General features: G+C 40.6%; 4 protein-coding genes across 10 annotated transcripts in view; all 4 read left to right on the top strand.

Annotated features, from left to right (window-relative positions):
• Positions 1-6,706, top strand: part of map3k22 (mitogen-activated protein kinase kinase kinase 22) — a 77,137-nt gene extending 70,431 nt beyond the window's left edge. The window contains exons 17-18 of the mRNA XM_084048056.1: positions 2,075-2,252; positions 2,787-6,706. Of these exons, the coding sequence (XP_083904182.1) occupies positions 2,075-2,252; positions 2,787-3,015 (407 nt within the window). The 3' untranslated portion in view covers positions 3,016-6,706. The remainder of the gene's footprint in view (positions 1-2,074; positions 2,253-2,786) is intronic.
• Positions 4,832-10,866, top strand: cry-dash (cryptochrome DASH; the record flags this gene model as incomplete). The annotated part of the gene is given in 7 exon segments (XM_084048761.1): positions 4,832-4,856; positions 8,112-8,208; positions 8,585-8,689; positions 8,865-8,886; positions 8,888-9,040; positions 9,960-10,067; positions 10,852-10,866. Coding segments are annotated over 7 exon segments (525 nt in total).
• Positions 10,867-16,296: 5,430 nt separating this feature from the next.
• myd88 (MYD88 innate immune signal transduction adaptor) lies at positions 16,297-24,929 on the top strand. Of its 4 annotated transcripts, XR_014600062.1 has the most exons (7): positions 16,297-16,750; positions 18,477-18,593; positions 20,725-20,902; positions 21,282-21,373; positions 21,642-23,792; positions 23,856-23,912; positions 23,970-24,929. XR_014600062.1 is itself a non-coding variant. In XM_084048061.1 (5 exons), the coding sequence occupies exons 1-5, from the start codon at positions 16,438-16,440 to the stop codon at positions 21,794-21,796; spliced, it is 855 nt and encodes a 284-aa protein (XP_083904187.1). In that variant the 5' UTR covers positions 16,297-16,437; the 3' UTR covers positions 21,797-24,929. The 4 variants fall into 4 exon arrangements, 1 of the variants encoding a protein (XP_083904187.1); XR_014600063.1 differs by having other exon boundaries at positions 23,856-24,929; XR_014600064.1 differs by having other exon boundaries at positions 21,642-23,912.
• A 1,047-nt stretch (positions 24,930-25,976) lies between these two features.
• Positions 25,977-27,662, top strand: part of oxsr1b (oxidative stress responsive kinase 1b) — an 85,620-nt gene continuing 83,934 nt past the window's right edge. For all 4 annotated transcript variants that reach the window (XM_084048060.1, XM_084048059.1, XM_084048058.1 and 1 more), the window contains exon 1: positions 25,977-26,234. In XM_084048060.1, the coding sequence (XP_083904186.1) occupies positions 26,165-26,234 (70 nt within the window). In that variant the 5' untranslated portion in view covers positions 25,977-26,164. The remainder of the gene's footprint in view (positions 26,235-27,662) is intronic.

Raw genomic sequence — 27,662 nt, 5'->3', positions numbered from 1 at the left:
TTCCACTTACTGTAGCGACGTGCTTTATGTGTAATTTATGGTACAGTGTGTGTGTGTGTGTGTGGTGCACGCGCACACACTCGCACTCATCCCTTCCTCACTGCACTGGGTTTGTCTGCACACATTTAACCCTTTCAATCCCGGGAACGCATCTGTGTCATTGAATTTTTAGATTTGAGCTATATAACCATTATTTTATACTTTGGCTATTCAAAAATAGCAGTTCTACAAGCTTGTAGATCTGCTATTTTTGAAAAATTGTGAAAAGTTATATTTTTTAAAGCGAACATTTTGAACTCAAATCTTTGCGTCTGGAGGTCCCTGGATCAAAATATTTTACAGATGTTGAATATATATATTCAAAGATTTGCACACATTTTTCAAAAAGTAGCAGATCTACAAGCTCACAAGCTGCTATTTTTTAGTAGCCAAAGACATGTTAAAATGACACGGTTGCGTTCCCGGTCTTAATGAGTTAATGGAGCTGTCAGCATGTACAGTATTTGCATAGCACTCTGCGTCACCACCATAAGCTCTCTCAATGTACAGCAAAGAGTGTGATAGGCTGTAGACTAGACACTCCCCAGAGAGCCAATGGAAACCTAGAAATGCTTTATTTACTGGAGGGTTGACGCGGCTTTTTGTGAACCAGGCTGAGCATGTGAGAAAAAACAAGAATTGGTTTAGTTTGGAATCCAGCGTACATTCTAGTCTAAGTGGTTATAATATCAAAGTGGGATCCTGCAGGGACCGTCTTGGTTCTTTGAGGGGGCTCGGAACGGACCCTTTACAGTTCTGTAACACTGAGAGCGTACAAAGGGATTAAGGGATCCATTTGGTTTCCTTTGTACACTCAGAGTTGAAATTAAAAAGTTTTAGAACCACTGTTCTAGTCTCTCTCACTCTTTCTTTCACTCTCTCTCTCTCTCTAAATCCTTTCAGCCCTTTGATGGGTGTGGAGGGCGAGCGGTTGGCGTTTATTAGTCACTGATCAAACAAGTGGAGGTCCTGGAGGAAGCAGCGTACACGTTATGATGGAAAACTACTGAGAAATGGAGGAGTCGGGGTGTCCCTGTCAATACAGTGTGTTGACACGTGCACACTCACAGATACTGTAGATGAGGCATTTTCCCCACTTGAGGGTTAACCCATTAAGACCTGAAGCCGATTCTACACATGTCTTTTAAATCCCAACAGTTTTCTGAAAAAAAATTATGTTTCTATATCAGTGGTGCTCAAACTTTTTCATGTCAAGGACCCCCAAACTTATATGTGTTTGGCCACCGACCCCCATCTCAAAATATTTTGTTTCAGGGACCCCCAGAAGCAAAGATTTGAGTTAAAAATGTTTGCTTTAAAAGAATATATATATTGAAAATTTGGACACATTTCCTGATTTTTCTAAAAAAAATGTTTGAATAGCCAAAGTGTAAAATAATGGTTTTCAGCTCAAATAAAAAATGACACAGATGCGTTCCCGGTCTTACAGGGTTAAAGGCTCTTCCAACGGATCCCGTGGAAGAAATTTTCCACAATGCTCTCTGTTATTGTTCCTTTACTATGCACTCGACCATAGCGAGGAGGAAAAGTTTAGATATTATGTCCTGTCCTGTTACCCTGAAAACAGCTTTTAAGCTCCGTTGCGGCCACCGTACTACACTTTTTGATGTGAACGAGGAATGTGACAATGCAGAGAGAAGATCAAAGTATAGCCGCACAGTCATAGCTTCAGTGTGCCAATATCTTTGTATCAAACAAAGATATTGGCAGTGTGCAGTGCACCGCGGCTAAGAGCTACTTTGATCTTCTCTCTCGGACTTGCACCTGCAGCCCAGCGCCTCCATAAGGGATCAGTGTGCGTTTGCACTCCTCTGAACGAATGTGACAATGCCAGCATACCGTTTTTCATTCAGTAAAAAGTGTCCATTAAAGACACATTTTACCTATCACAATAAAAAAAAGTCCAACAGAAATGAAATGGAATGATTACACAAAATGAAAATGTTTGGACAGTCCTCAGGGTGCTCTCAAATAAATAACTGGCCCCTTTTTTTTGTATTCCTGTCCTCTTCAGGTGCTAACATCCTGAGAGACTCCACGGGGAATGTGAAGCTGGGAGACTTTGGGGCCAGCAAACGCATCCAGACCATCTGCATGTCTGGAACAGGCATCAAGTCCGTCACTGGCACCCCCTACTGGATGAGCCCGGAAGTCATCAACGGGGAGGGCTATGGACGGAAAGCTGATGTATGGTAAGCATGTGGGTGGAAGAAGAAGTACTCGGATATTTTACTTAAGTAAAAGTAGCGATACCACAAAAAAAAAAGTACTCTGTTACAAGTAAAAGGCCTGTGTTCAAAATGTTACTTGAGTAAAAGTAATTGTCATCAAAATATACGTAAAGTACCAAAAGTAAAAGTACTAAAATGTTTGAAAATAGCAGATATACAAGCTCACAGCTTGTAGATCGGATATTTTCAAATACTGTAGCCTATGCATAAAGTAGGGCTAAAGTATGTTTTATAATGTAGTGGAGTAAAAGTACAATATTTGCCTCTGAGATGTAGTGGAGTAGAAGTAAAAGTACAGAAAATTGGACATAATCCAGTAAAGTAAAAATACCTCAAAATTGTAGTTAAGTACAGTACTTGAGTAAATGTACTTAGTTACTTTACACCACTGATGGTAAGCACGTGGAAACAACGCTCATTTGAACAAGGAATAACGTTTCGTTGTCAGTACAACCAGAATATGTTTTTATTTATGCCTTGTCATGTCTTTGCCAGGAGTGTTGCCTGCACCGTGGTGGAAATGCTCACCCAGAAACCTCCGTGGGCCGAATACGAGGCGATGGCGGCCATCTTTAAGATCGCGACGCAGCCCACGAAGCCCATACTTCCCGACGGGGTGTCCGAGGCGGGCAGGGACTTCCTGCGGCAGGTGTTCGTGGAGGAGAAGTGGAGGCCGACCGCCGAAGTGCTGCTCAGCCACCCTTTTGTCCAGGGTGGCTTCTGAACCTTTTTTTTAAGGATCCCCGCCCTGCCATCGAGGCAGTCGAGGCCTCCGCGGTCTCCATAGCGCCTCCTGCCTCCCCTTCTCTCTGGCCCCCCCCCCCGCCCCCCCCCCCAGGGACCCCCGTCACTCAAGGCTCGAGCGAGCGAGCCCCGCACCACTCTTGACTTCGCGTCCCCCTTGACAATCACCAGTTTCTGCCTTGCCCAAGGACCGAAGCCCCCTGCCTCCCTCCTGTCCTTCCCTTTTCCTTCCCAACTGGCTTAGACGTGGTCACTCATAAAATGGAGGCCGGGGTGGACTGTTTCTCCGGCCTGTCCTTGTTCTCCAAGGCATCACCGTTTATTCCCCCAGGGAGGGGGAGGGGAGGGGAGGGGAGGGGGGAGGGGGGGCATGGTGGGCGAGAGAGCACACCTAGCAATCCGGCTGGCTGATAGGACTGTAAGGTAGGCCTCTTCGCCCGTGTAGGAAAAGTCACCCTAAGTACTCAGAGAACGCAACGACGTCTCTGTGTTGACAAATGAACCGCTTTCAAGAACTTATTAGTGGGTCTTAACACATCGGGTGCCAGCGTTTTATTAAAACAGATTACTTTGAGTGCCAGAGATCTCACCGTTTGTAACGCTGTGCTGTTTATGGCTATGGACTCCACTGCGAGTACCCACACGCAAACAATGGATGCGTGTACGACGATCGATGGTCCTGGCTAACGCCTGGAAGAATAACATCTCTCACACAAGTCGCCATTACGGAGTAATCGGCCATCGAAAATGACTCGTTTTCCCCACTGTAAAAAGTTAAGGAGATACGGAGGTTTTTATCTAGGAGATAGAACGGGAGCGGACGGGGAGCCATGTTTTTTGGCACGGTGATCCATCTGTCCCTTCCTTCTCAGAGTCACCGCGGGTGATTCCAGAGCTGCGCTACCCCCCCCCCCCCCCCCCTTGTGGAAAAAAAGAAAAAAAAGACTGATAACACGTTTTTTACCGTGTTCGGCACCTAAGCGCTACACTCTGAACACACGTTTTTTACCGTGTTTGGCACCCGATGTGTTAACTATACTACGCTCAAGCAACTGCCAATAAACGTGTAGGATTTTAGCCTGGCACTATGTGATTGTGATTCACTCGTGATTGTCTTCGACCAAATTTGATCACGTGATGTTACATGTACTGTAAAGTCATTCATAATCCTATAAGTTAGCTATGAGTTGAAAAATTCTGATCATAAAATAGTTTTTTATGACGGACAAAGACAATAACGTGTACAAAGTCACCTTTTACCAGAGGGGGATTTCCAGTCCACCATGACCTGAAATATGTAAATGTATTTTTGTCAACGCCTTACAATAAGAGTTTGTAAGTGAGAATGTCCTTTTTTTTTTACTACAGGGTTTGACGTCGCCCTGCCTAGACTCATAGCACTCACAGCCCAGTTTGGAAGGAGTACATTGTCAGCCATTGCACTTTTGATATCATGCATTGAAGCATTTCCAACAGGCAGGATAATCAAATGAGTAAATTGATATTTTTATATTTGACACTTTTTTTGTTTTATTTGTGTCGTTTTTTGTTCAAAATGTTGAGAATACCAAAATGTTTGCATTATAGTTGGTGAGGTTGATGTCTAGGCAATACCAACAACACTACTGCTGGGAGTGAAGCCTAGTTTATATACTTCATCGATACACCATTGTCGTATGATGAAGTATACAGTAAATTAGGCTTTAGTCCAGTCGTTCTCAACTCTGGTCCTGGGGACCCATATTAACTCAAGTAGTTAATTACATTCGCCCAGTGTCCCTGATGAGCTGGCTAGAATGAAAGCCAGCAGTATTCCTCTGGGTCTCCACTCCAGGACTTAGAGTTGTAGAACCACCAACTCATTCAATCTGGGAACGCATCTCGTGTCATATTAGATTTCTTTGGCTATTCAAAAATAGCAGATATACAAGCTCAAAGCGTGGCACAGAGTGCCTAGTGCTATGAGCTTGTAGATACGCTATTTTTGAAAAATCGCGAACATTTGTGCAAATCTTTGAATACACATATTTTTTTAAACAACATTTTTAACTCAAATCTTTGAGATGGGGGTCCGCGGCCGAATACATATCATTTTGGGGGTCCTTGGCATGAAAACGTTTTGAGCACCACTGATATAGCAACAATATTATAGTTAGGATTTAGAAGACGCTTTACAAATAGATATATTCAAAGATTTTGCACACATTTTCACGATTTTTCAAAAATAGCAGATCTACAAGCTCATATCGCTATTTTTGAATAGCCAAAGACAGAGATGCGTTCCCGGAATTGAATGGGTCAAGCTTCCTTTGTAGTGAGCCCTGTTCCATACAGAAGTGGCCAAAGAGAAATGGAATAAGTTAAAAAAGAGACACATGGTGTAAATCAGCAGTTGTAGGTTGATTTAATTGACAGTATTAAAACTTAAGATTTTGTCGTTGTTGTTGTTGTCACTCAAGAGCCCAATGGCCATATCGGTGTCATGGCAGCTTTTGTGCACAGTAGACCAAATCAGTTGTATTAACATTGAAATGTAATGCCTATGAAAGAGTATGCTGAGAGATTGCATCCAGAGAGCAGTGTCTCATAGAAAGCAGTGTCTCGTCGAGACGGTGTTTTTTTTTTATAGGTTCAACTTCAACATGCATCCATTCACCCCATTGCCTTGTTTTGGCTTTGCTTTCTACAGCAGTGGTTCCCACATTGTTTTCTCACTCAACAGTAAACAAACCAACATACAGTATAAGTGTATACAGGGTATCTGCACATTTCTAAAGTTACAATTTAAGGACTTTTAAGACATTTTTAACACCAAATATGGCCAAATTGAGAAATATCGCTTAAGAAAGAGGCAAACATTGTGGACATTTTCACAATATGTATCTGTCAAACTAAATGTAATGCCTACAATTCCAAGTGCTTGTCAGGGTGGGGGGGTCCCCTGTTAAATTATTATTATTTTGGGGGGGTCACAGCTTGAAAAGTTTGGGAACCCTTGTTCTATAGAACACCTTACTGAGTCGTGTGAGGTTTAAAGTCAAGAATACAATGCAATATATTGTATGTCAGCCGAGGCGCACGTTGTAAAGGCAGAGCCAAATACTTTATTTGAGAAGTGGACATAGGTAGCTAGCTTAGGCAAAATGGCCAGGTATAATACAGTGGCACTTAGCAAAGGAATGATCACATCTTTTTTTTTTACCCTGATCAGTGCCTTATTCTGCTTTGTAAACAAACAAACAAAATGTTCACGCCATTATGTGGAAAGCATTTTTCACCAGGGTGAATGAACAGCTATTCAGTAGAAAGCACACAGGCTTCGCTGAGGTTATTTTCTATATTGAAAAAAAAACTAAACAAAAACATAATGATTGTACTGTAAATACATATTGTACTGCACTTTTGTATGGATTTTCTTTACATTATATACAAATCTATTTGATGGAAAAACCCTATGTATACAGTAGATTGTACTGTTATATAGACAGGAATTTGATCATCTCTGAGCGCTTAAAGGCGGTTACATGAGAAGGTAAATGTGGTTTTTGATTGGGGCAGAAAATAATATTTTGCCTTAATGACAAAGCCTTGAAATGTTAAATGTATGAAATAATTGAACTTTTGTACATTTAACTTAATAAAAGAAGGGTCTATGCCTATATTCATCTGTATATTGATGGTCTTGTTTTATACACATACTGTATAGGCCCAACGGCCACACTGTTATAAAGTGGAAAATGTATTTTAACCTGGCTGCGTTTGCACGGAATCTCTGTGTGTGTGTCTGTCTGACTTTCCCCCCACATAACCGTCGACTTCAAAGTTGGCATGTGTATCTAAAATTGTCACAATGATTACATACTGTAATCGGCAATCGCAATTATTTGATATATGTTTGGTTTTTTGTTTTTTGTTTCAACCCAAAAAATGTACTTCACCTTTAACCCATTAAGACCTGGGACGCATCTGTGTCATTTTTAGATTTGAGCTAAAAAGCATTATTTTACACTTTGGCTATTGAAAAATAGCAGATATACAAGCTCATAGCGCGGCACCGAGTGCCGCGCTACGAGCTTGTAGATCTGCTATTTTTTTGAAAAATCGAGAAAATGTGTGCAAATTAATATACTTATATTCATTTAAAGCGAACATTTTTAACTCAAATCTTTGCTTTTGGTGGGTCCCTGGAATAACATATTTTGAGATGGGGGGTCCGCTGCCAAATACATATAATTTTGAGGGTCCACATGAATAAGTTTGAGCACCACTGATATAGAAACATAGGTTTTTCAGAAAACTGTTGGGATTTAGAAGACATTTGTAGAATCGGCTTCAGGTCCCTCAGAATTATAATCTTTTTCTGAATGCTGTGTTCATGTTATTGTGACATGTGAGCTCAATGACGTTGGCTCTCCTCGGCTCTCGAGGATTTCATGTTTCAGTTGTAATAACACAGAACCAGGACACACCTGGGCTTCTACGGGTCATGTTTACGTTCACTTAGCTGCCGGGCTCACTCATCGTTCCCACTATTCAGTCCTGACACTGAGGGGGAAGTGCATTACCCCTTACCCAGGATGCACCTTGCTGTTAACTAGGGACTTAATACAAGCAATACATGTGTGTGTGTGTGTGTGTGTGTGTGTGTGTGTGTGTGTGTGTGTGTGTGTGTGTGTGTGTGTGTGTGTGTGTGTGTGTGTGTGTGTGTGTGTGTGTGTGTGTGTGTGTGTGTGTGTGTGTGTGTGTGTGTGTGTGTGTGTGTGTGTGTGTGTGTGTGGTGAGCTGTGATAAGCCAGAAGAGGGTGCTTGTTGATCTGATCTAGCAGCTGGATTCAGTCAGTGCTGGGACTGAACCAGACAAGTTAAAGTACTGTACTGTACCATTCCAGCCTTTTGATATGAGGCTCACAACGCTTGTAGATCAGTTATTTTTGCTATTTCTGCGTGGCGCTCTAGTACGACCATGTAGGGCATTCATTTATGAAACAAATAAATATTGACTGGAGGGGCATCTACTGTATAAATGTGCTAAACCTCTGTGTGTGCAGTGAGTATGTGTATCTGTTCTTTCTCCAGAACCGATCGACTTCAACTCGGTGTGTGTGTCACAGAGGAACCATGGCAGTGCGGTGCCCAGTGGGAAGTTGCTCAGATCAGTGCGGTTCCCCAAAAGGTATATTCTATATCCTATATTCCTTATGTTGATCCGACCATATGGGCATAAAAGGAACACAAGCAGACAGACACAGAGAGACAGACGGGTATAATGGGTACAACAAGTATTGATAACAGGAGGGGCAGAGAGTCTGCTAATTCACCCACTCAATAAGAAAGAAAGAGAGAGACAGACAGACATACATACAGAGACACAGAGAGACATACTGTATGGAGAGGTCAGTCCTATTTCACCCACAAGCTGATAACGCGGCGTGAATAAGAAGAAACACTGACCCAAAAATATCAGGTTTTGGAAATGGTCATTTCCAGTATTAGTGTGTGTGGTATAGGTACAGTACTGTAGGTAGCTGAGGAGTGGGCAGTTGAGAAAGGAAAGGAGTGAAGGATGTCTGTGCCCAGATGAGGGTCAAAGTTCACACTTGCTGGGGCTCAACGCTGTACCACCGAGACCATCTCCCATTCCAACACATGTCCAGGTGACGTGACAGAAGGCAGGGCTTCATATCCGTTTCATGCAAGTGCAGCATTTGCTGTTTTACCCACAAGCATGTGAACGGGGGAAACAGAGACTTTTTTTTAAAGTAAGAAAGTGTTTAGTGACACAGATTGTACTTGGACCACATCTTGTATCTTCCCTTCCTGGTGTGGTAGGCTGCCTGCTGATGTGGTGCACCACCCAGTTCAGGAAGGCAGTGCAGACCCAGGGCAGGGTGAGGCTTGTTCTGCCAACACTTGACCAGCGGAGATCCCCCCCCCCCCCCCCCCCCCCCACCCCCGCTGGGCTGGAGGAAGGCCCCATATCCCTGCAGAAGATCTGGACCGTACAGGTAAAAATACACAAAGCGATTACTCACTGTACATGAGTTCCTGTTTACCTTATGGCAAGGGTCCATTTGTACACTCTCAGAGTAACAGACCTGTGAGGGTCCTTTGGGAACCCTCTCAAGGAACCCTGAGGGTCCCTGGACCCCATTTTGAGAACCCCTGCCAGGCCTGCCTTATGGTTTGTAGTATGTACTTCATGCTGACTCCTTATAAGGCATCATTATGTCTCTGCAACAATCTCACAAAGCCAAATTGCTGTGCATGTATTGATTTATTTGGTTATTTTCACTCACTATTGATATTTATTCTGATGTATTTGGGGTTTAATGTTGTGTCTTATACTGACAGCTTGTGATTGAGCAGCACTCAGCTTCAAAACAGACTTCTGGAATACTGAGTCTGTGAGTGCAACATACACTATGGAATACACCTAGTGACATACCAAAAATAAGTGAAGAAGTGATGGATGGAAAGGTTATGAAGGGCACAGGAGTGCCCTTCATAAATGTCAACTTGTGAGAGTTGGCATTACAGGCTACGTCCAATAGAGGGCGCCAAAATGAAGCTAGCTTCCTCACGAAAGACCTTTGGTCTTGAATTTGATCAGACGTTTGAATACCTTCTGGTAAGCATTCACTTCTAAATTATGTTTTCACTGACATTATGTTTAGAAAGGATATATGGTACTTAAGGCTCAGTCTGTGAGATGATAATAATACAAATAAAACCATCACTATCAAACATAGATCAAACATTTACAATTATTATTATTTACAAAAAAGAAAAGTCTTAACTGTATAATACATACGCTGACCAAGTTCATTTAGAATGTTATGATTATATGATGATGAACAGAAGAAACGCAGTTTGACATCTTTTCTCTTGTTTTCTCTTCCTAAGGTTGACTGATGTGGTCTGTAGTATTTGTGGAAACTGGCTGTACAGCCCTGCTGGTATACAGTAGGAAATGATCACAGAGAGAACAGGAAGTTCAACATGGTCAAACAGGATCTGGACTATGACAATAATGTAAATATATATGTGCATGAATGGTTGAATACGCCTATTAAAAGTAGTTTGGCCTGGCTGGCACACCTCCATTTCTGAGATTTGGATGACATAATCGGTGCTGCAATGCAGAATGTACTATCACTCTGAGTAATACTTTATAACTGAGTCATTGACATGATAACCTGACGATGAAATTAGTGATTATTGACATGATCATGATGACCTGAACTTGACGATGAAATTAGTGTAACAGAGTAGCCAATGGGGGAGGGGGGTGGACATAATAGAGCAGTCCTGCCAGCCTAATACCTCCCCTGGCCAAGATGAGGTTGGTGCTGCATTGTTCATAGGTTCAGGATTTGTAGTGCGCCCCCCAACCAGTTATTACACTGGCACTGGCCGGGGCGCAGTCCGCAGAAAGAGAAAAGAAAGAGAAAAAAATAGGACAAGACAAAGACTAGCCTAGGACAACAAGAAGTCAGTCACACTGTCAGTCAGTCACAACAGGAGGGAGTAGAAACTAAACACACACACACACACACACACACACACACACACACACACACACACACACACACACACACACACACACACACACACACACACACACACACACACACACACACACACACACACACACACGTCACACACACGTCACACACACACACAACCCACAAAAACTACAAGTGAACCTAGGAGTCCTCTACAGTGACAAGGTGGGTCTTTAGCATGGTTTTAAAAGTCCCTAGGGTGGGGACAGCTTTGCTCCTCTTGTTCCACAAACTCCCATGTTAACCGTAAGAGTGTCTCTCGATGAAACCTACCCCACTCCTATTGTTATGGCACGAGAGTATGCACGTTTTCGAGAAACCAGTGAATGAAAAGGGATGTGAACAAAATCATAAAAATATGATATACCATATAGTTCCACTTTTCCCTCCCTTGGTGAATCATCACAGTGAGTGGAGCAGGACCACTTCACCTGAGTACAGAGAACAGAGTCCCCTCTTATACATTCCCAAACAACGGGACAGAGGCATAGATATCTGTATCTTCAAAGGTAAAAACTTGTGAAGTATACCTCACACGGCCAAGACTCCAACATAGATGCAGTTGGCCGATAGACGAGTGGTGGAAAGTAACTAAGTACATGTACTCAAGTACTGTACTTTTACTTTTACATTTTAGTTTTAGACATGTATGTACACTTGTGAAACGGGACATTCTGCACAATGAGTATGTTTTACTTTTGGTACTTTTAAGTATATTTTGATGCCAATACTTTTATACTTTTACTCAAGTACATTTTGATTACCGGACTTTTGTGAGTACTTGTTCCACCACTGTGCATACCACATAACCTCTGATGCCTGACAGCGAGTCGTTGGTTTGATTACTTAACCCGGCGGACCTTGGCTGCGTGTCACTCCTCAACCCTCTCTCCCTGTTTCCTATGACTGTCTCTCTTCACTGTGGAATAAAGGCAGAGAGAAAAGAAGCTGGAGACTTAATTAATGCAAAATGTGTAGCCAAGTTTAATTTGTCCATCACAGATGGTACAGTTAAACCCAGTGGCGGTGGTTTTCTGAACTAGCTTTTGGGGAGATGCGTGTTCTTACAAATTGTGTTCATGCCTGAATAATTTCATTTAAATTAACTGTTTATAGAGCATTGGTTCGGAAGGGAAACACTTTATATTAGTCTGATGTACTTGACAACTTCACCAGCTTCTGAAGGTGCAGTCCCTGCACCATTCCCCATGGGAATTACAATCAGTTTGTGTTTTACATATGTTTTATGTGCAGATGTGTTTATGTCTATTACTTATATAAATATATATATATCATTTTTTAATAATGACCAGATGAATCTGGAGATAAACAACGTTTATCTCCAGATTCATGCAAAGGATTTTGTCAATGGCCAACGATAATGTGATCACAAAAAATGTAAGTAGATTAGATTTCTGCAGAGCAGTGATTTGTTTTTCAGGGGATATTGTGCCACTGCCAAACTGTATCCAAACTGAAAAATGTAATGCCCTTTAAAAATATGAATTATGTAATGCATCCCATGTAGAAGGTTGGCACCAAAAGCTATATTTTAGGATAAGTGTATATGGGGTAAGGTATACTTTTAGTGAGCGCAATCATAGGAAATGAGAACAGAAACCAGAGACAGTATAGAGAGCAGAGACTTGGCAGAAACTGTGACCATGCAGCACTACTCACCAATAATGGAAAAAGTACCTGAAAGTCACACTTGAGTAAAAGTAGACCTATGTATGTGATCATATAAGTAATTATCTGATATTAGATGTGTATATATATACTACACCCCTATATCAGTCAAGACTTTTTCCCTTTGGTTTCTGTAAGGTACCCTAAGTGTTAAAATGAACAAAATTGTAGATTTGGTGACCATTTGCCTAAAGGTTGTGTAAGTGATATTTGTCAACAAACAAAAAAATCTGTCCATCTCTTAAGTAAACAGAAAGATTTTCAGGGTAGGATATCAATTTTATCTAATCAGAAGAGACAACTCCACACAGATAATGTATCAGCTTCAATTTTATAGTCTTCCAATTTTCCCTCCCATAACTTTCTATTTCACTAAAATTGTTGTTACCACCTAGAAATTGACAGCAGCTTTAATAACTTGGGCACTATTTTCATTTCCTATTGTTTTAGAATGCCAGTGTATGAAAAATAGGCTACTTTGAGGGGAGAACTATTTTGGGAAGAACTAGTTGTGCCCATTTCCCAGTTTACACTTTAGAACCAATTTCTAATCACTCATGAACCAGGTGCATTGTTATTAGCATGTATCTAGCCAACCACTGAACCACATTTATAGCAGCTGTGTCAAGAACAGGCTACAGTACATAGCCAAATAGACTTCAAATTCAAATTCAGAGGGTGCACCCTTCAAAGTGCGTTTTGAAGTGGTTTGCACAATTTCCAAAATGAAAAAATAAATAAATCCAATTCAAATACATTTTTAAAGAAAATTAAAGGTAGGGTAAGTGTTAAATAAGTGTTAAATAGCACTATATTCTGATAGTACTCATTGCTATAGAGTGTTCAGTAACAGTCAGTCTCCATGTCACTCCAGCTCTTAATTAAACAGAAAATGCATTTTCAGGTCAGGATACCAATTTTATCCAATCAGGATAGAGAACGCAATCAGGATACAGATTAAACAAGAGATTAAACAAGTGGAAGTTATGACACAAAGAAATTAGCAGACAAAACGGGAACTGGAACACTGAAGCTGATAAATGGATAGGCCTACTCTCTCCTGATTGGCAGAAATGTTGTCACCTATACCTGAAAATGTCCAAAATAATATCAAAGAGCTGGAGAGACGATATATTATAACTCTATGGGAGAGACAGGGACTCCTGTTAGTGTTACTGAACAAACATTATATCATAATATAGTGCTTTAACCTTTTTTTTTTTAAACAAATCACTTACCCTACCTTTGTGGAGTAAAAATAATAAGTAAGCCAAATAAACATACTCAAATTGGGCTGTCACCCCCCCAAAATAAGAATATCTGAACTGGGGACCCCCGCCCTGACAAGCAATTGGATTGAGGTGAGGCATTATTTAGTGCGACTTCCACATATAAATAATTGTAAAAATAGCAGATCTACAAGCTGTAGTTGCAATAAGGCGTTGTGAGCTTGCAGATTGGCTATTTTTTATTTTTTTGCCTCTTATATTATTATTTGATAAGTTGGCCAATGTTTGACCAGTTTTATAGTAGGATATAGTTTGTCGATTACTTTTGATGCAGTGATGGTCTCCTTTTTTTTTAGGTCTTAAAAAGTCCTAAAATGTCTTCACTTCACTTCACTGTCATATGGGGACCCCCCCAAAATCATGGGTCACCAGACATGTCAACCCAAGACAACTCGACCAGCCGCGAATTTGAGACAGCTGGACCCAAATCGACCGGGTCTGGTTGTCTGAAGTAGTAGCTCTGTGTAACCCCTAGAGGGTAGTAGAGTACAAGGTACAAGGTACAAGGTGACGGTGAGGGAGGTCCTGAGTATATTTAAGTGTAAATATTGTAAGCATGCTCCCCCAGTTGCATACTTTTTTTTAAGAAGTGTTTTTGTAAACCTTCTTTTCTAAATGAAATAATAATGTATTCCTTATTGTGTCTGTTTTGTCCTCCTCTCCTCTAAAATCATTTGAAAGTAGCAGATCTACACTAGTTGCCATCATTAAACACAACACAAGAGGTGAAATGAATTAAAGTAACTGTTATTTTATTTGACAAAACAGGGCAGTGTGAAACAATTTCAATGATTGAAAAAAAGGTCAAAAATAGTAGTATATACAAAAAAATGTGAAATAAAATGTATATTACAAAAAGGCTGAGTCTTTGTGCACTATTTCAGTCATACTATCAAAACAATTTCAATGATTGAAAAAAAGGTCAAAAATAGTAGTATATTTTTATAATTAAACTGTCTGAACTTAAAATGTATACACCATTTGATGTTCAGAGCTCATACAGTGTTTCAGATGAAAGTTTGTATGTTATACCTTCATTCATAATGTTGGAGTGAATGACAGAAAAACTGACTGGACTGGGATATTATTGTCAAAATAAATGTTTTAAACTGTTTTAAAGTGTTATTTGTCTAATCCCTTTAGTGTTTAACTCTGGTATAAAGAGTAAAACATTTAACAACACCCCACTTTTTGCTGTGTACAAATAGTATAGTGTATTCAAAGCACAGCATACAATCAATAAAGGCATTACCATTATAACTATAACTTTTCTTATATATCAGACTTTTATACTTCATGTGATTATTCACAAAACCCCTAGGAGAGGTCTTACTCTGCTATGGGGATGGATGGATGATGGTGCTGATGATGATGGCTGATAGCCTTAGGAATGTGATTGATGTTGTTGATGGCCTGTGTCTCTGTGTTTCTCTGCATATATCTGCATTCTATATACAGTTTTAACTTTAAAGGGACATTAAGCATGTATACAAGTCTTACATCCATCAGTGTTTGAGGTGATCAAAAGGAAATAGGCTGAAGCTAAACATTTATGATAGCCTATCCTTCCTTAAATGTATAGCTCTCATTATTAACATTAAAAAGATATGCCAATAATAGAAATACCAGATCCTTTAGATCCTTCCTTAAACAAGGACACGGTCATATGCTGTGTAGCATACATATTCACCTTGTAAACAAAATGTAAGTAAGATGAAATATGCAATATAAATGAAATCCCAATTATAATATTTGCATCTCATATACGACAACACTGACTGAGCTGCTGCTAATGTGTAGACTGAACGTCACTTTATGATGTTCTGTAAACGTCCTCTGGGTGGCTCCCTTTAGCTTCCATAGCCTCCATTAGCTTTGTAACGAGTGCAACAAAAACACCAACACAGCCCCACACCAATACAGTCTTGAAGCTAAAGCATTCATAGAAACTTATTATAACATGGCAACTTTGCACTTTACCTGAAAAGGGGAGAATAAAGTGAGTGCAAGAATAATTGTCAGACAACACAGATTGAGGATCGCCAGGCTGAACCAATTGATAATAGACACACTGTAAGGATTTAGAGCTGAGGTAAGGAGGTGTCTAATGGCTGTGCTTGAAAGCCTTATCACATCAAGAAGACAATAGGGCTTGAGGTAAGGAGGTGTCTATCTCAATGGCTGTGCTTGCTTGAAAGCCTTTGGGCTTGCTTCACCCTGACAGACAAATAATAATTGTTTGGTAAATCAATGTACATATTATTATTATTATGTCTCTCTCTCTCTCTCTCTCTCTCTCTCTCTCTCTCTCTCTCTCTCTCTCTCTCTGGGTCGAATTTGGGTCGAGTTGTCGGGTCCAAGCGGGTCGAAAGCGGGTCGACCGGTCCCGGGGACCGGGTCGAGCTGTCTTGGGTTGACATGTCTGGTGACCAAATCATGTGGGGACACCCCTGGGGGTCCCGACCCACAGGTAAAGAACCGCTAAAGGTAGCCTACTATCCTATTGCCAAGGCTCCGACAATCACTATTTCTGTAATAATATTATAGTTCTAGTATAAATCGTTAAGGCAAATTATATATTGTATATTGATTGATTGATTACGGTACGTAATCAATCAATCCCATGATATGGCTCAATACTACCTGGAAATGTCGTAAAACAACATGTAAAGTACTCTATGTTCAACTCCTCCCCCGGTGTGACGCAGTTATCGCCGCAGTTATTCATTATTTCCTCATTCTCTGTCCCCGGAAACATTCTACATAAACACAATTCTGTCAGGTTTTAGGGAGCACAATGTTTTCGTAGCGTAAAAAAAGCCAGCATAAAACTCCTAAAGAAGTGGAATAATAATAATAATGGCTTGTTGCGGTGAGTCCACGGTGTACGACACCGTTCCAATGACCGCCCTGAACATGAGCGTGAGGAAGAAGTTCGGACTGTTTCTGAACCCCAGGACCACGGTGGCGGCGGACTGGATGGCCGTGGCCGAGCTCATGGGCTTCTCCTATCTGGAGATCAAGAACTACGAGGCGGCCAAGAACCCCACCATGGAGATGTTAGAAGACTGGCAGGCCAGGAGGGGTCCCTGCGCCACCGTTGGGAAGCTACTGTCCATCCTGGAGCAGGCGGAGAGAATGGACGTGGTGGAGGACCTGCGTCCCATGATAGGTGAGTGTTAGCCCTAGAACGTGTTTGATTGATTTATTGAATACTTTATTAGCGGTTCGCAAAAAAGCACATGAAATACAGTTCAATACAAGGTCAGCTAATAGGAATAAAACAATAAAACAAGAAAGCCATTTACTTGTTTCCGTTGAGGTCCTTCATACTCAATTAAAATTGAAAATGACTGTCAGAAGTGGGATTCGAACCCACGCCTCCAGGGGAGACTGCGACCTGAACGCAGCGCCTTAGACCGCTCGGCCATCCTGACTTTGTAACCGCAGCTTTGAAACATGCAGTCACATACAAACTACTATGCAAAACATATAAACAGTAAGAAAATAAAAATATGTACAGTAAACGTTCGAGGGGGGGCTAGGCTTTGACTTTTACAGGGGCCAGTTTAGCCACATGTAAGTGCCTACCTGTACCTGGGGTTATAAGGTGAGGTACCTACCTGGCTTAAAGGGCAAGACCACTTTGGTAGAGGTTTGGGACGGGTTGTGTAGTTACCTCGCCATGATGTAACTCCAAAGGTGGGCAAGAAATAAAAAATAATTGCTCCATTGATTAGAAATTGATAATTCAAAATATGCTCCTCATTGACTTACATTGTACGGTAAAACTACTCTCAAAGTCACTCTTTTAGCACAAAAACGAACGCAAACAAAGTTGATTTTCAGACAATATAGAACATCACCAAACCCAGTACTGTTTTTTTTTTTTAAATAAAAATGTCAACTTCCTGTTGATTTTGCCATTTTTAATAACTAGAAAACCCGGACTGGATCGGCGGATCCGGAACCGGATCTTCAAATAGTAAAATCAACAGGAAGTTGACATTTTTATTAAAAAAACAAACAGTACTGGGTTTGGTGATGCATATTGTCTGAATCAGGTCTGTTTGGGTTCATGTTATCATGTATGTGCTAAAAGAGTGACTTTGAGAGCTGTTTTACCGTACAATGTAAGTCAATGAGGAGCATATTTAGAATTATCAATTTCTAATCAATGGACTAATGGAGCAATTATTTTTGATTTCTTGTCCACCTTTGGAGTTACATCATGGCAAGGTAACTACACAACCCAAACCTCTACCAAAGTGGTCTTACCCTTTAAGCGACGTGCGCGTCACGTCATTGAAATAGAGTGCAAGAACATACCAAATGAGATATACCAAATGAGCATTGCATGCCTGGCGGCACCCGTGTGTAAAGTTGCCTACCCCTGCTATAGAGTATTTGTTCAGCAAACAGCTAGAAGTCTCCCTGTCTCTCCAGCTCTTTATTAAACAGAAAATGCATTTTCAGGTCAGGATATAAATTTGATCCAATCAGGATAGAGACCTCAAACAGGATATTAGATTAAACAAGTGGGATTGGAAGTGATGACACAAAGAAATGAGCAGACAAAATTGGTACTGAAACACTATAAAAAAAATAAACTGATAAATGGGTACTCTCTCCTGATTGGCTGAAATGTTGTCACCTACCTGAAAATATATGTTATGTTTATTAAAGAGCTGGAGAGACAGGGAGACCCCTGCTGTTACTGAACAAACAAAAAATGACTACTATCAGAATATAGTGCTTTAACCAAAACATTTCACTTACCCTACCCTTTAAGCTTGACGTTTTTATTTTGTTCAGACGATTACACTTATTATAAATATTTCTGTTTTTGTGTATTTGTTTGTTTGTGTGTGGCTGGACATGCGCTTGGACATTATCAGATGAAGACATCAGGAGGCATCTTGAAAAGAAGGTGGAACCACCCGTTCAAGTTCCTGAGGTAGACAGCTGTGAGCCCCGCACTCCAGAAACTGTGTTCACCACGCGAGACGAAGAGGGTCAGTATACACACACATGCAAGCTGCACATTATGCTCTGTTCTTAATAACTCACAATGCTTAAACCAGAGGTTCTCAAACTTATTCATGTCAAGTACCCCCAAAATGATATTTGGCTGCGGACCCCCCATCTCAAGTATTTTGTGCCAGTGACCTCCTGAAGATTTAAGTAAAAAATGTTCGCTTCAAAAGATATATGTATTCAAAGATTTGCATACATTCGCAGATATACTGTCCTGTGTTTTCATCTTCCAATTCATATATGACCATGTGGATGGATTTGTAATAGTGTCTAGATACACAAACGTATTTTGTGTTTTGTTGGAAAAATAGAAATAAGCATCCTGGAGAGCATGGATCATCTTGATTGTGTTTTTAAGAGATACATATTACTGACTTTTGAGCAACAGTGTCTTCCTTGGAGTAACATTGCACTGGACAACCTCCGTGGTGGTGAGCAGGGACTTTACCACTGCGTCACCCAAGCGCCCACAACAAGTTATACTTTGACATAATGTACAGTAGTTTGCCTGCAGCGGTACATCCTGATTTATTGCTGCCACCCCAAATAAGATGCCAAGTGGGCATAATGATTGGACCTCTCCTGGCAGTGGTGTAATTTGCCTAGGGTGGGCTGGATATGTGTGAACCCAAGTCAAGTTATTCTAATGAAATTTGTTTTGTTTTTAATTTAGGCTAGGCTATATTATTTTTAATAGTCACATATGTATATGAATCCAATCATTTTTGTCATTCCAATTTATTAGGCTTATATCAGATCTACTCACTACACTAAGCAGTGCACAGGCACACTTTCACTCGTCTTAAACAAATTAAGCTATAGCCTACCTGTGCTCTTCAAAGAGTGAGACGTGTCTCTCAAATTTGCTTTAGCTTTTTTGAGAGAGAACTGAGACTGGTGACTTCAACTATGGCTATGTAACTGAGGCATTTACAAGGATAAAGAAAAGAACACAGTTCCAGTTCAAATAGTGGTACATTCAAAGACTTTTTGTAATGTATCCCTTCTCCATGCACCAGGCAGCGGCACAATACGTACAAAACATCACCCCAAATGACTAGATTTATTAGTGGGTGGGGAGATTTCCCAATAGGCCCCAGGCTCAATGACATATTAAGTTGCTTTATTGTAATTTTATTGTGTAATTATTGCGTTATGGGAATATATGTTATGTTATTTTTTATGTCAAGAAATAAAAAATAATTGCTCCATTGATTAGAAATTGATAATTCAAAATATGCTCCTCATTGACTTACATTGTACGGTAAAACTACTCTCAAAGTCACTCTTTTAGCACAAAAACGAACGCAAACAAAGTTGATTTTCAGACAATATAGAACATCACCAAACCCAGTACTGTTTTTTTTTTAAAATAAAAATGTCAACTTCCTGTTGATTCCTGTTGCTGCCACCAGGCAGCGGCACAATACGTACAAAACATCACCCCAAATGACTAGATTTATTAGTGGGTGGGGAGATTTCCCAATAGGCCCCAGGCTCAATGACATATTAAGTTGCTTTATTGTAATTTTATTGTGTAATTATTGCGTTATGGGAATATATGTTATGTTTTTCATGTAATCATTTTATGTGCATTTACTACTGATGGGGAATGTACAGTAAGAAGCGTCAAGGAGTTAGATGTGGTTTGTAAGTGTGATATTTTTGAGGTGTTGCAGCAATAAAATATGTTTTCCTTGTGGTCATAGCTGCTTCTTCGAATGAGTAAGCCACTAATACAATATGGTAGGGTACAAATTAAAGATACATTCAATATTTTAATAAATTCTAAAAGGTTAATCTGGGGGCTCCTTTTGGTTAACTTAATACATATTTTGGGGGCTTATTCTGCCTTTATTGATTGTCCTCAGTGAAGATTGACAGGAAACAGGGAGAGAGAGCCGGGGAGTGACATGCAGCAAAGGTCCTCTGGGCTCGGGAATCAAACTCAGAACTCGCTGTCAGGCATCAGAGCCCACGTGGTCACAAACCACTCGGCCATCATGAAAATAACCCACGGGAATAAAAGTGAATCTACTCCCCTTGTCTCCTGGCAAATATGATGTTTCCTAAACCATGTATTTGATGTCTACTTTTTGTTCCATACAGGTACACCAGAGTTCTTTGATGCCTTCATCTGTTACTGCCAGAGTGACCTCAGTTTTGTCCTTGAGATGATTCAGCAGCTGGAACAGACAGAGAGCAAGCTGAAGCTGTGTGTGTTTGACAGAGATGTCCTCCCGGGTTCCTGTGTGTGGACAATAACAAGTGAACTCATTGAGAAGAGGTAGGCTACATATTCTGTGTTATGAATCTGTTGTGTATATTCTGTATTTAATCAAACAGGGTTATATCTCCGCCAGCCAAAGGCAGGGTGTGCGTGTGCGTGTGCGTGCGTGCGTGCGTGCGTGCGTGCGTGCGTGCGTGTGTGTGTGTGTGTGAGAGATTCCCGAGCTAATCTCTCAAACAGCTGATCTGAACAGCAACAATCTTTGCATGCTTCCAGTAGGCCAAGAAACACACTCAGAGAGAGAGAGAGAGAGAATTAACAGTTCATTTAGGGGCTTGTGTTAATAGTAACGGCTGGCGGAGAACTGTGTGTGCTCCATAGAGCACACTTTTGTAGCTGTGCACGTTTCATTCATAATGTCTGGTCTAATGTCCAGGTGTAAGAGAATGGTGGCTGTCATTTCTGATGAGTACCTGGCCAGTGACGCCTGTGACTTTCAGACCAAGTTTGCCCTCAGTCTCTGTCCTGGTAAGGCCAGACACACACACACACACACACACACACACACACACACACACACACACACACACACACACACACACAGACACAGACACAGACACACACACACACACACACACACACACACACACACACACACACACACACACACACACACACACACACACACACACACACACACACACACAAGCTGAAATAACTAAATATGACCCCCCCCCCCCAGAATGTATTTATAATAATGTAATATTGTACATCTTTCCTCCAATCACCATTACAGGAGCTCGAACGAAGCGGCTCATCCCCGTGGTTTACAAGTCTATGAAGAAGCCATTCCCCAGCATCATGCGTTTCCTTACTGTCCTCGACAAAACACGACCTTGCTCAGAGGCCTGGTTTTGGAGTCGATTGACCCGAGCTCTCTCGCTGCAGTGATCATGGACCAGGGAGCAGGGGAGTCTTTTAATGGTATAGCAGGCAGGCTATGGCAACTGTGGTGCCATACCATGACGTTTTTTCTGTTTTTGTTCAAAATCGCTTTGAAAGAGTCATTTTGGTGCCTTGTGAGGGCCTCGTCGTACAACATAGTCAAATGGACAGACTCCTGGGGCACATCGGAGAGCATACCATATAAATAAGGCTATAGAGTCCTTCTTGCAGCTGACCCCGGTTCAAATCCTTCTTTTTTTTGCCATAGGTGCTCCCCAAAGCTTATTATTAGCGTAATAAAATAATTATTTGGGCCAATGGCAATATACACTGGGCCAACATAACATAATGTCAGCAGATTATGGTGACATTATGACAAATAAATAATCAGCCCAGATTACATTTAGAAGAATATGTAATGAGATGATAGTTTCATTACCATGGAAGCTACAATTTGAATTACATTGTCAAGGATGCTTGATCATAATGTCGATTACATCTTTAAAATGTGCCAATGTTCAACCCCCACCCCAGAGAGCAGGACAGTCTGGGTCCCCTTGCTCTGATCCAGACTCAGTCCCAGACCCCTGCTGTGTCCAAACCCACATCTCAGTGTCCCCCCCCCCCCTTCAGTAGCCACTCCCCTCTGTCTAGGATGCATAAATCGCAACAGCGACTTTGCAACAGTTCCGTTTGTGGTGGCTGTCGGAAGCTCAAAGAGGAAATGCGTGTGGTGTTGGTGTCAAAGGGAACCCGTGATGATGCTGAGTTCGACGACAGCAGTATGAATTCTCAGAAGAGGCTTTCTTCACGTATGGACCTGGAAACTCTAATGCAGGGGTCTTCAACAGGGGTTCCAGGACCCCTAGGTGGTCCTCAGTGTTACTACAGGGGGGGCCGCCAAATCTTTATGTGATAGGATTCTTTTTTTTTTACATTTACCACTTGAACCCCAGCATCCCTATTCTGAGGAGAACTTCAGTCAAAAATAGTCGATCTACAAGCTCACAATGCCTCACACTGTGAGGCGTTAAGTTGTGAGCTTGTAGATCAGCTATTTTCAGCAAAGAGGTTTGGTGTAGAGGGAAAAAAGGGCAGACCAAGTACAGAGTGAAAGGTCAAGTTTACTAAGTATTGAGGGTTTAAGTGGTTAAATGTCTGAAAATACACATTAACATGAATCCAACATACACTGATGATAGTGCTGTCAAACAAGTCTATGAAGCTATCTATGGAAAAGTTTAAACTTCTCAACATCATTTTATACAACATGTAGTGGGTGGTCCCTGCTTCCTCTCTCTCTCAGCTAAGGGGTCCTTGGTCTGAAAAGCGTTGAAGACCCCTGCTCTAATGTCAAATGTGGTCTTGCTGATGAAGTATCTATATGGGACAAGTAAGATTCTGGACTGCCTTATGACTTCCCCTCGAGTGCACCTGTCGATCAGCTTTTCAGCCATGGTGGCAACAATTTTATCCAGAGGGACCGCTTCACACATGAACATTTTAAATAAGTTCTCCTATTGTGGTACGATATAGCAAACTCTTTGGCCTTTGATAAAAAATGTTTTACACAAAAACGTAAAATAAACAGCATCCCACATGGTGTAAAATTCTAACCTTACACCTGTAGTTTTGCCAGTACTGTTTTTTTGTAAGGGTCATTTGATTTGACCAAATGTAAATGTGGAATACGCAAAAATATGTTGAGATGTTTAAAGAGAAAAATTAAGATGACATACTTTATAATTGCTAAATTTGTGTTTAAATGACACCTTTCCACAAGTTTCCTAGGGCGTTGTGGGCATCACTTGCCCACAACGTCGATTTCATTGGATTTCATTGGATTTCATTGGATTTCATTGGATCAAATCGACATGAAGTGATGCCCACAACGTCCTAGGAAACTTGTGGATACAGTACAAGGGAGACTACTTGATGCCCTGCTTTGTTCTTCTTAATGCACAGATTAGTAGAGGTCGCCTCCACAAACTTGGCATTTGGAGTGAAATACAGAAGTCAATGCTTAGTGGTGGTGGTGGTGGTGTTTGTACAATATGTGTGAAAGTATCACGTTCAACCTGCTTATTATGCACCCAAAGATGCTGCGAGTGAATATGAGGACGTTTTGAGAGCAATACAAATTGCAAATCCTTTCCATAACGAGTATGTTGGTAGAGAGGATTCAACTTTGTACACAGTAGCTAGCAGGCAAATGTTCTGTGACAACTACTGTAGCTTTTCCTGTACTGCACCAGCCACTTCCTCTTGTCAGGCATCCTCCTGATGAGATTGAGGCTTGTAGATATTGGTATATATATGTGTGTGAACTTATTGTGAAACTTCCTGTATACCTGTGTTGCACTACAGTGTTGCAGTATGCTGTTAGTTAACAAGCAATCTCTCTTTGTGATGTTTTATAGTGATGTTTTATATCTTTAATTTTGCATACATTTATATGAAAATGTTACGTCAATAAATGGTCTTCAAGTAAAATGTAATTATTGCATTTAAATGTGTGTGCACTGCCCTTTTTAGCATTGGAGCTGTATGCTAGAAAGCCGCACACTATTAATTAATAGAATGTGATCATTTACATAACTAAATTATTCAGTTGCATTTTGCAACACATTTCACATAGGCAGCATTTCTTTTACTTTTCTGTTTTAAGATAAGATACACCTTTATAGATCACAGGGGAAAATGCAGGTGTCAGCAACAGCACTGTGGGGATGGAGCACAGGAGAGGTAGGCAACGGTTAAGAGTAGATGGATTAATTAAAAATATATGTATACTACGTATCTGTATGTATGTATCAGCATACATTATCAAATGTACAGTCAGTCTTAACAATGGAATGAATACGTTATTGAATCATGGATAGGCCTACTTTAGAGACTATCAACAGAATATCAATGAATAGGCCTATGTACACTATCAACAGGCCTTCAATTGAACCTCGGTATGTATTTTCAATTGAACCTCAGTATGTATTGGAATCAATACAACATATGAGTAATAGCTTTGACTTGTTCACGGACTGTACTAAAGTCTTATGGAGTTGTGTGATGATTTATGATGACAAGAAAACAGTCTTTGACTTTGAGATCTTTATTGTTTTTAATAAAGCATGTACAATTACATACATTGTCACACGGTCTCACACCATTATCAAAAGGATAGACACAAAAAAAGCCAGGGGCTTATTTCCATTGGTCCACGTATGTGCAAATTATGTTGTATGTATGTCCAAAGGTGCCAAAGGTATCCTAGTGCTGCAGCATGTCATTCCAAGCACCCATAGGTGCAGGACAATGTGTGTACACTTTTTCTCCAGCATGTGTCATACTTGAGCAAGGGCGGAACTCCGCAAGCATTTACAATGTACCACCAGAGCTGTCGCTAGCGGACTCTTGACAAAAAAGGGAACCAGGGAGGGGTTCAGTTCACAATTGACAATTGAACATCCAATAATAAAGGGAAGAACACGATACTGTCCAATTACACGACAGAACGTCCCCCCAGCCACACGCCTATCGCCTGGCACCCACAAACAGCCATTGGAAGTGTGGCAGACCATATAGATTGATATATGGCCTATGTGTGAGTATGTTTGTTTAACACCAAACATTTTCTTTGGCCTTGCAATGATGCTTATGTGGGGAGGAATTTCTAAATAATTAATCCATGATCTGAACAGTATAAATCAAACTTTAATTGATATTATGCGGAGGACTTGGATCATATCACCCACACACTAATATATTATTATTAATAATAATTATTATTAATAATAATATCTGGAATTTATGTAGCGCTTTTCTAAGTACTCAAAGACCCTTACATGTGTATGGGGGCCACTGGGCCAGGTGAGAGGAGGGGAAAAAAGAGAACAACTTTATAAGGAAAACTCAGATAAGCAAAAGATAAGAATTAAGAGCAATAAAACACTAAAATAAAATTAACTACACGTTTTACAATCTCCTTTATATCATGTGTATCTCCTCACATCCGATATATAAACGGGTATTTAAAGTAGTGAAATATCCTCATGAATGACGACGGTGCAGTACCATAGGTGCAGTACACTCAAAATGGCCGCCGCGCGAGACCACGTTTCTGCTCAGTAGGAAATGTGGTGGGCGGGGCTGTTGGGCTAGTGTCAAACTTTGGGAATGACAGGAGAGAGGAGTGCTGCAGGATTCAGCAAAGAAAGAAGGGGGAAGAAGAACTGTCAGCCCTTGTATTGGTCCTGTTTGTTTTGGGGGATTTACTTTGAATTATTCTTTTTTTAACACCCAGTCTCTTGGATTCAAAACAACACCGTCTCAACAGACAAGATAGCTGGCTCGGGCTGCTGAACACAATCTGCAGTCATGTCGGAGGACCTGAGCTCCCAAACCTGGTCCATCAACAAAGATGACTATGAGCTACAGGAGGTTATTGGTATGTATGTGTGTACACACTACACACACCTAGCGTGCTAGGCTTCAGTTAGATATAAGCTTTTAGAGCCTGTTAATATGCTATTTTACTAATAAACTGCCATTTATGCTTGGTGTGACTGTGACTGTCACCGACAGAAATGCATCTTCTTCAGTGGTGGAAAGTAACTAAGTACATTTACTTAAGTGCTGTACTTATACAATTTTGTAGTAATTCCAGTACTTTTACTTCTACTCCACTACATCTCAGAGGCAAATATTGTACTTTTACTCCACTACATTTACTTGAAAACTTTAGTTACTAGTTACTTTTCAGATATAAATTATGATTTAATGAAACATACATTAACCACTTAAGCCCTATTTTATACTTAGGCTATTTTCAAATATTTAGTACTTTTACTTTTGGTACTTTAAGTACATTTTGATGCCAATACTTTTGTACTTTTACTCAAGTAAAACTTTGAATTTTGGACTTTTACTTGTAACAGAGTATTTTTTATATTGCAGTATTGGTACTTTTACTTAAGTAAAGACTACTTTTCCCACCACTGTGTACACACCTAGCTTGCTAGGCTTCAGTTAGATATAACTTTTTGGAGCATGTTAATATGCTATTTTACTAATAAACTGCCATTTATGCTCGGTGTGACTGTGACTGTCACCGACAGAAATGCATCCTCTTCCCTGTGTGAGCCTAGAATCTAGATAAAGTTGCACATGTCTCTTCGGTCTTGGCCAGTCCAGTCCCAGCTGGGCGGTGTTGTGACTGAGAGTCAATGGAACGTTTCCAGTTAGTAAGGTGAAGAGAAGACAGACACCGTCCACACGGGCTGACCTGGGGGGGGGGGTAAATCTACCAGAACCCCCAGGCTGTGACTATGTGCTGGACACTGAGAGTAGGACCTCTATATACTATGTGAGCCAGTGGTGTGAAGTAACTACTGTAAGTACATTTACTCAAGTACTGTGCATTGTGCTTGAGTTCACTTAAGAGGATTTTTTACTTAACTATTTCCAATGTTCAATACTTTTACTTCTACTCCACTACATCTCAGAGGCAAATATTGTACTTTTTCCTCCACTACAATTATTTGACAACTTAAGTGACTAGTTACTTTGTTGATTTTGATTATTATTACAAAACATGCATTATCCACTTCAGCCCTATGTATACTTATTACTTAGGCTATTTGAAAATAGCTGATCTACAAGCTTGTAGATCTGCTAATTTCAAAGCATTTTTACACATTTGGATACTTGTGAGAAATTCTGCAAAAATGAGTGAAACAGCCTCAAATCTCACATGCATAGTTCTTTGATCGCTTGTAGAGAGAGACAGTGTTGGTAAAAGTACTCACATTTTTTACATTCAAATTTGACTTCAGTAAAGGTACAAAAGTATTCACATCAAAATATATTAAAGTAC

The sequence above is a fragment of the Gymnoscopelus microlampas genome, assembly GCF_963454915.1.
Source record: "Gymnoscopelus microlampas genome assembly, chromosome: 22".
In the NCBI taxonomy this organism is placed as follows: Eukaryota; Metazoa; Chordata; class Actinopteri; order Myctophiformes; family Myctophidae; genus Gymnoscopelus; species Gymnoscopelus microlampas.
The sequence above is the reverse complement of the archived record's forward strand: the minus strand, read 5'-3'. Positions and strand labels throughout refer to the sequence as shown.

Bases quoted from the DNA above. Each gene is read 5' to 3' on its own strand.
- myd88 (XM_084048061.1), top strand. From the start codon at position 16,438: ATGGCTTGTTGCGGTGAGTCCACGGTGTACGACACCGTTCCAATGACC. The intron at 16,751-18,476 runs GTGAGTGTTAGC...GGACATTATCAG, and splicing joins GGACCTGCGTCCCATGATAG to ATGAAGACATCAGGAGGCAT. The intron at 20,903-21,281 runs GTAGGCTACATA...TCTAATGTCCAG, and splicing joins AGTGAACTCATTGAGAAGAG to GTGTAAGAGAATGGTGGCTG.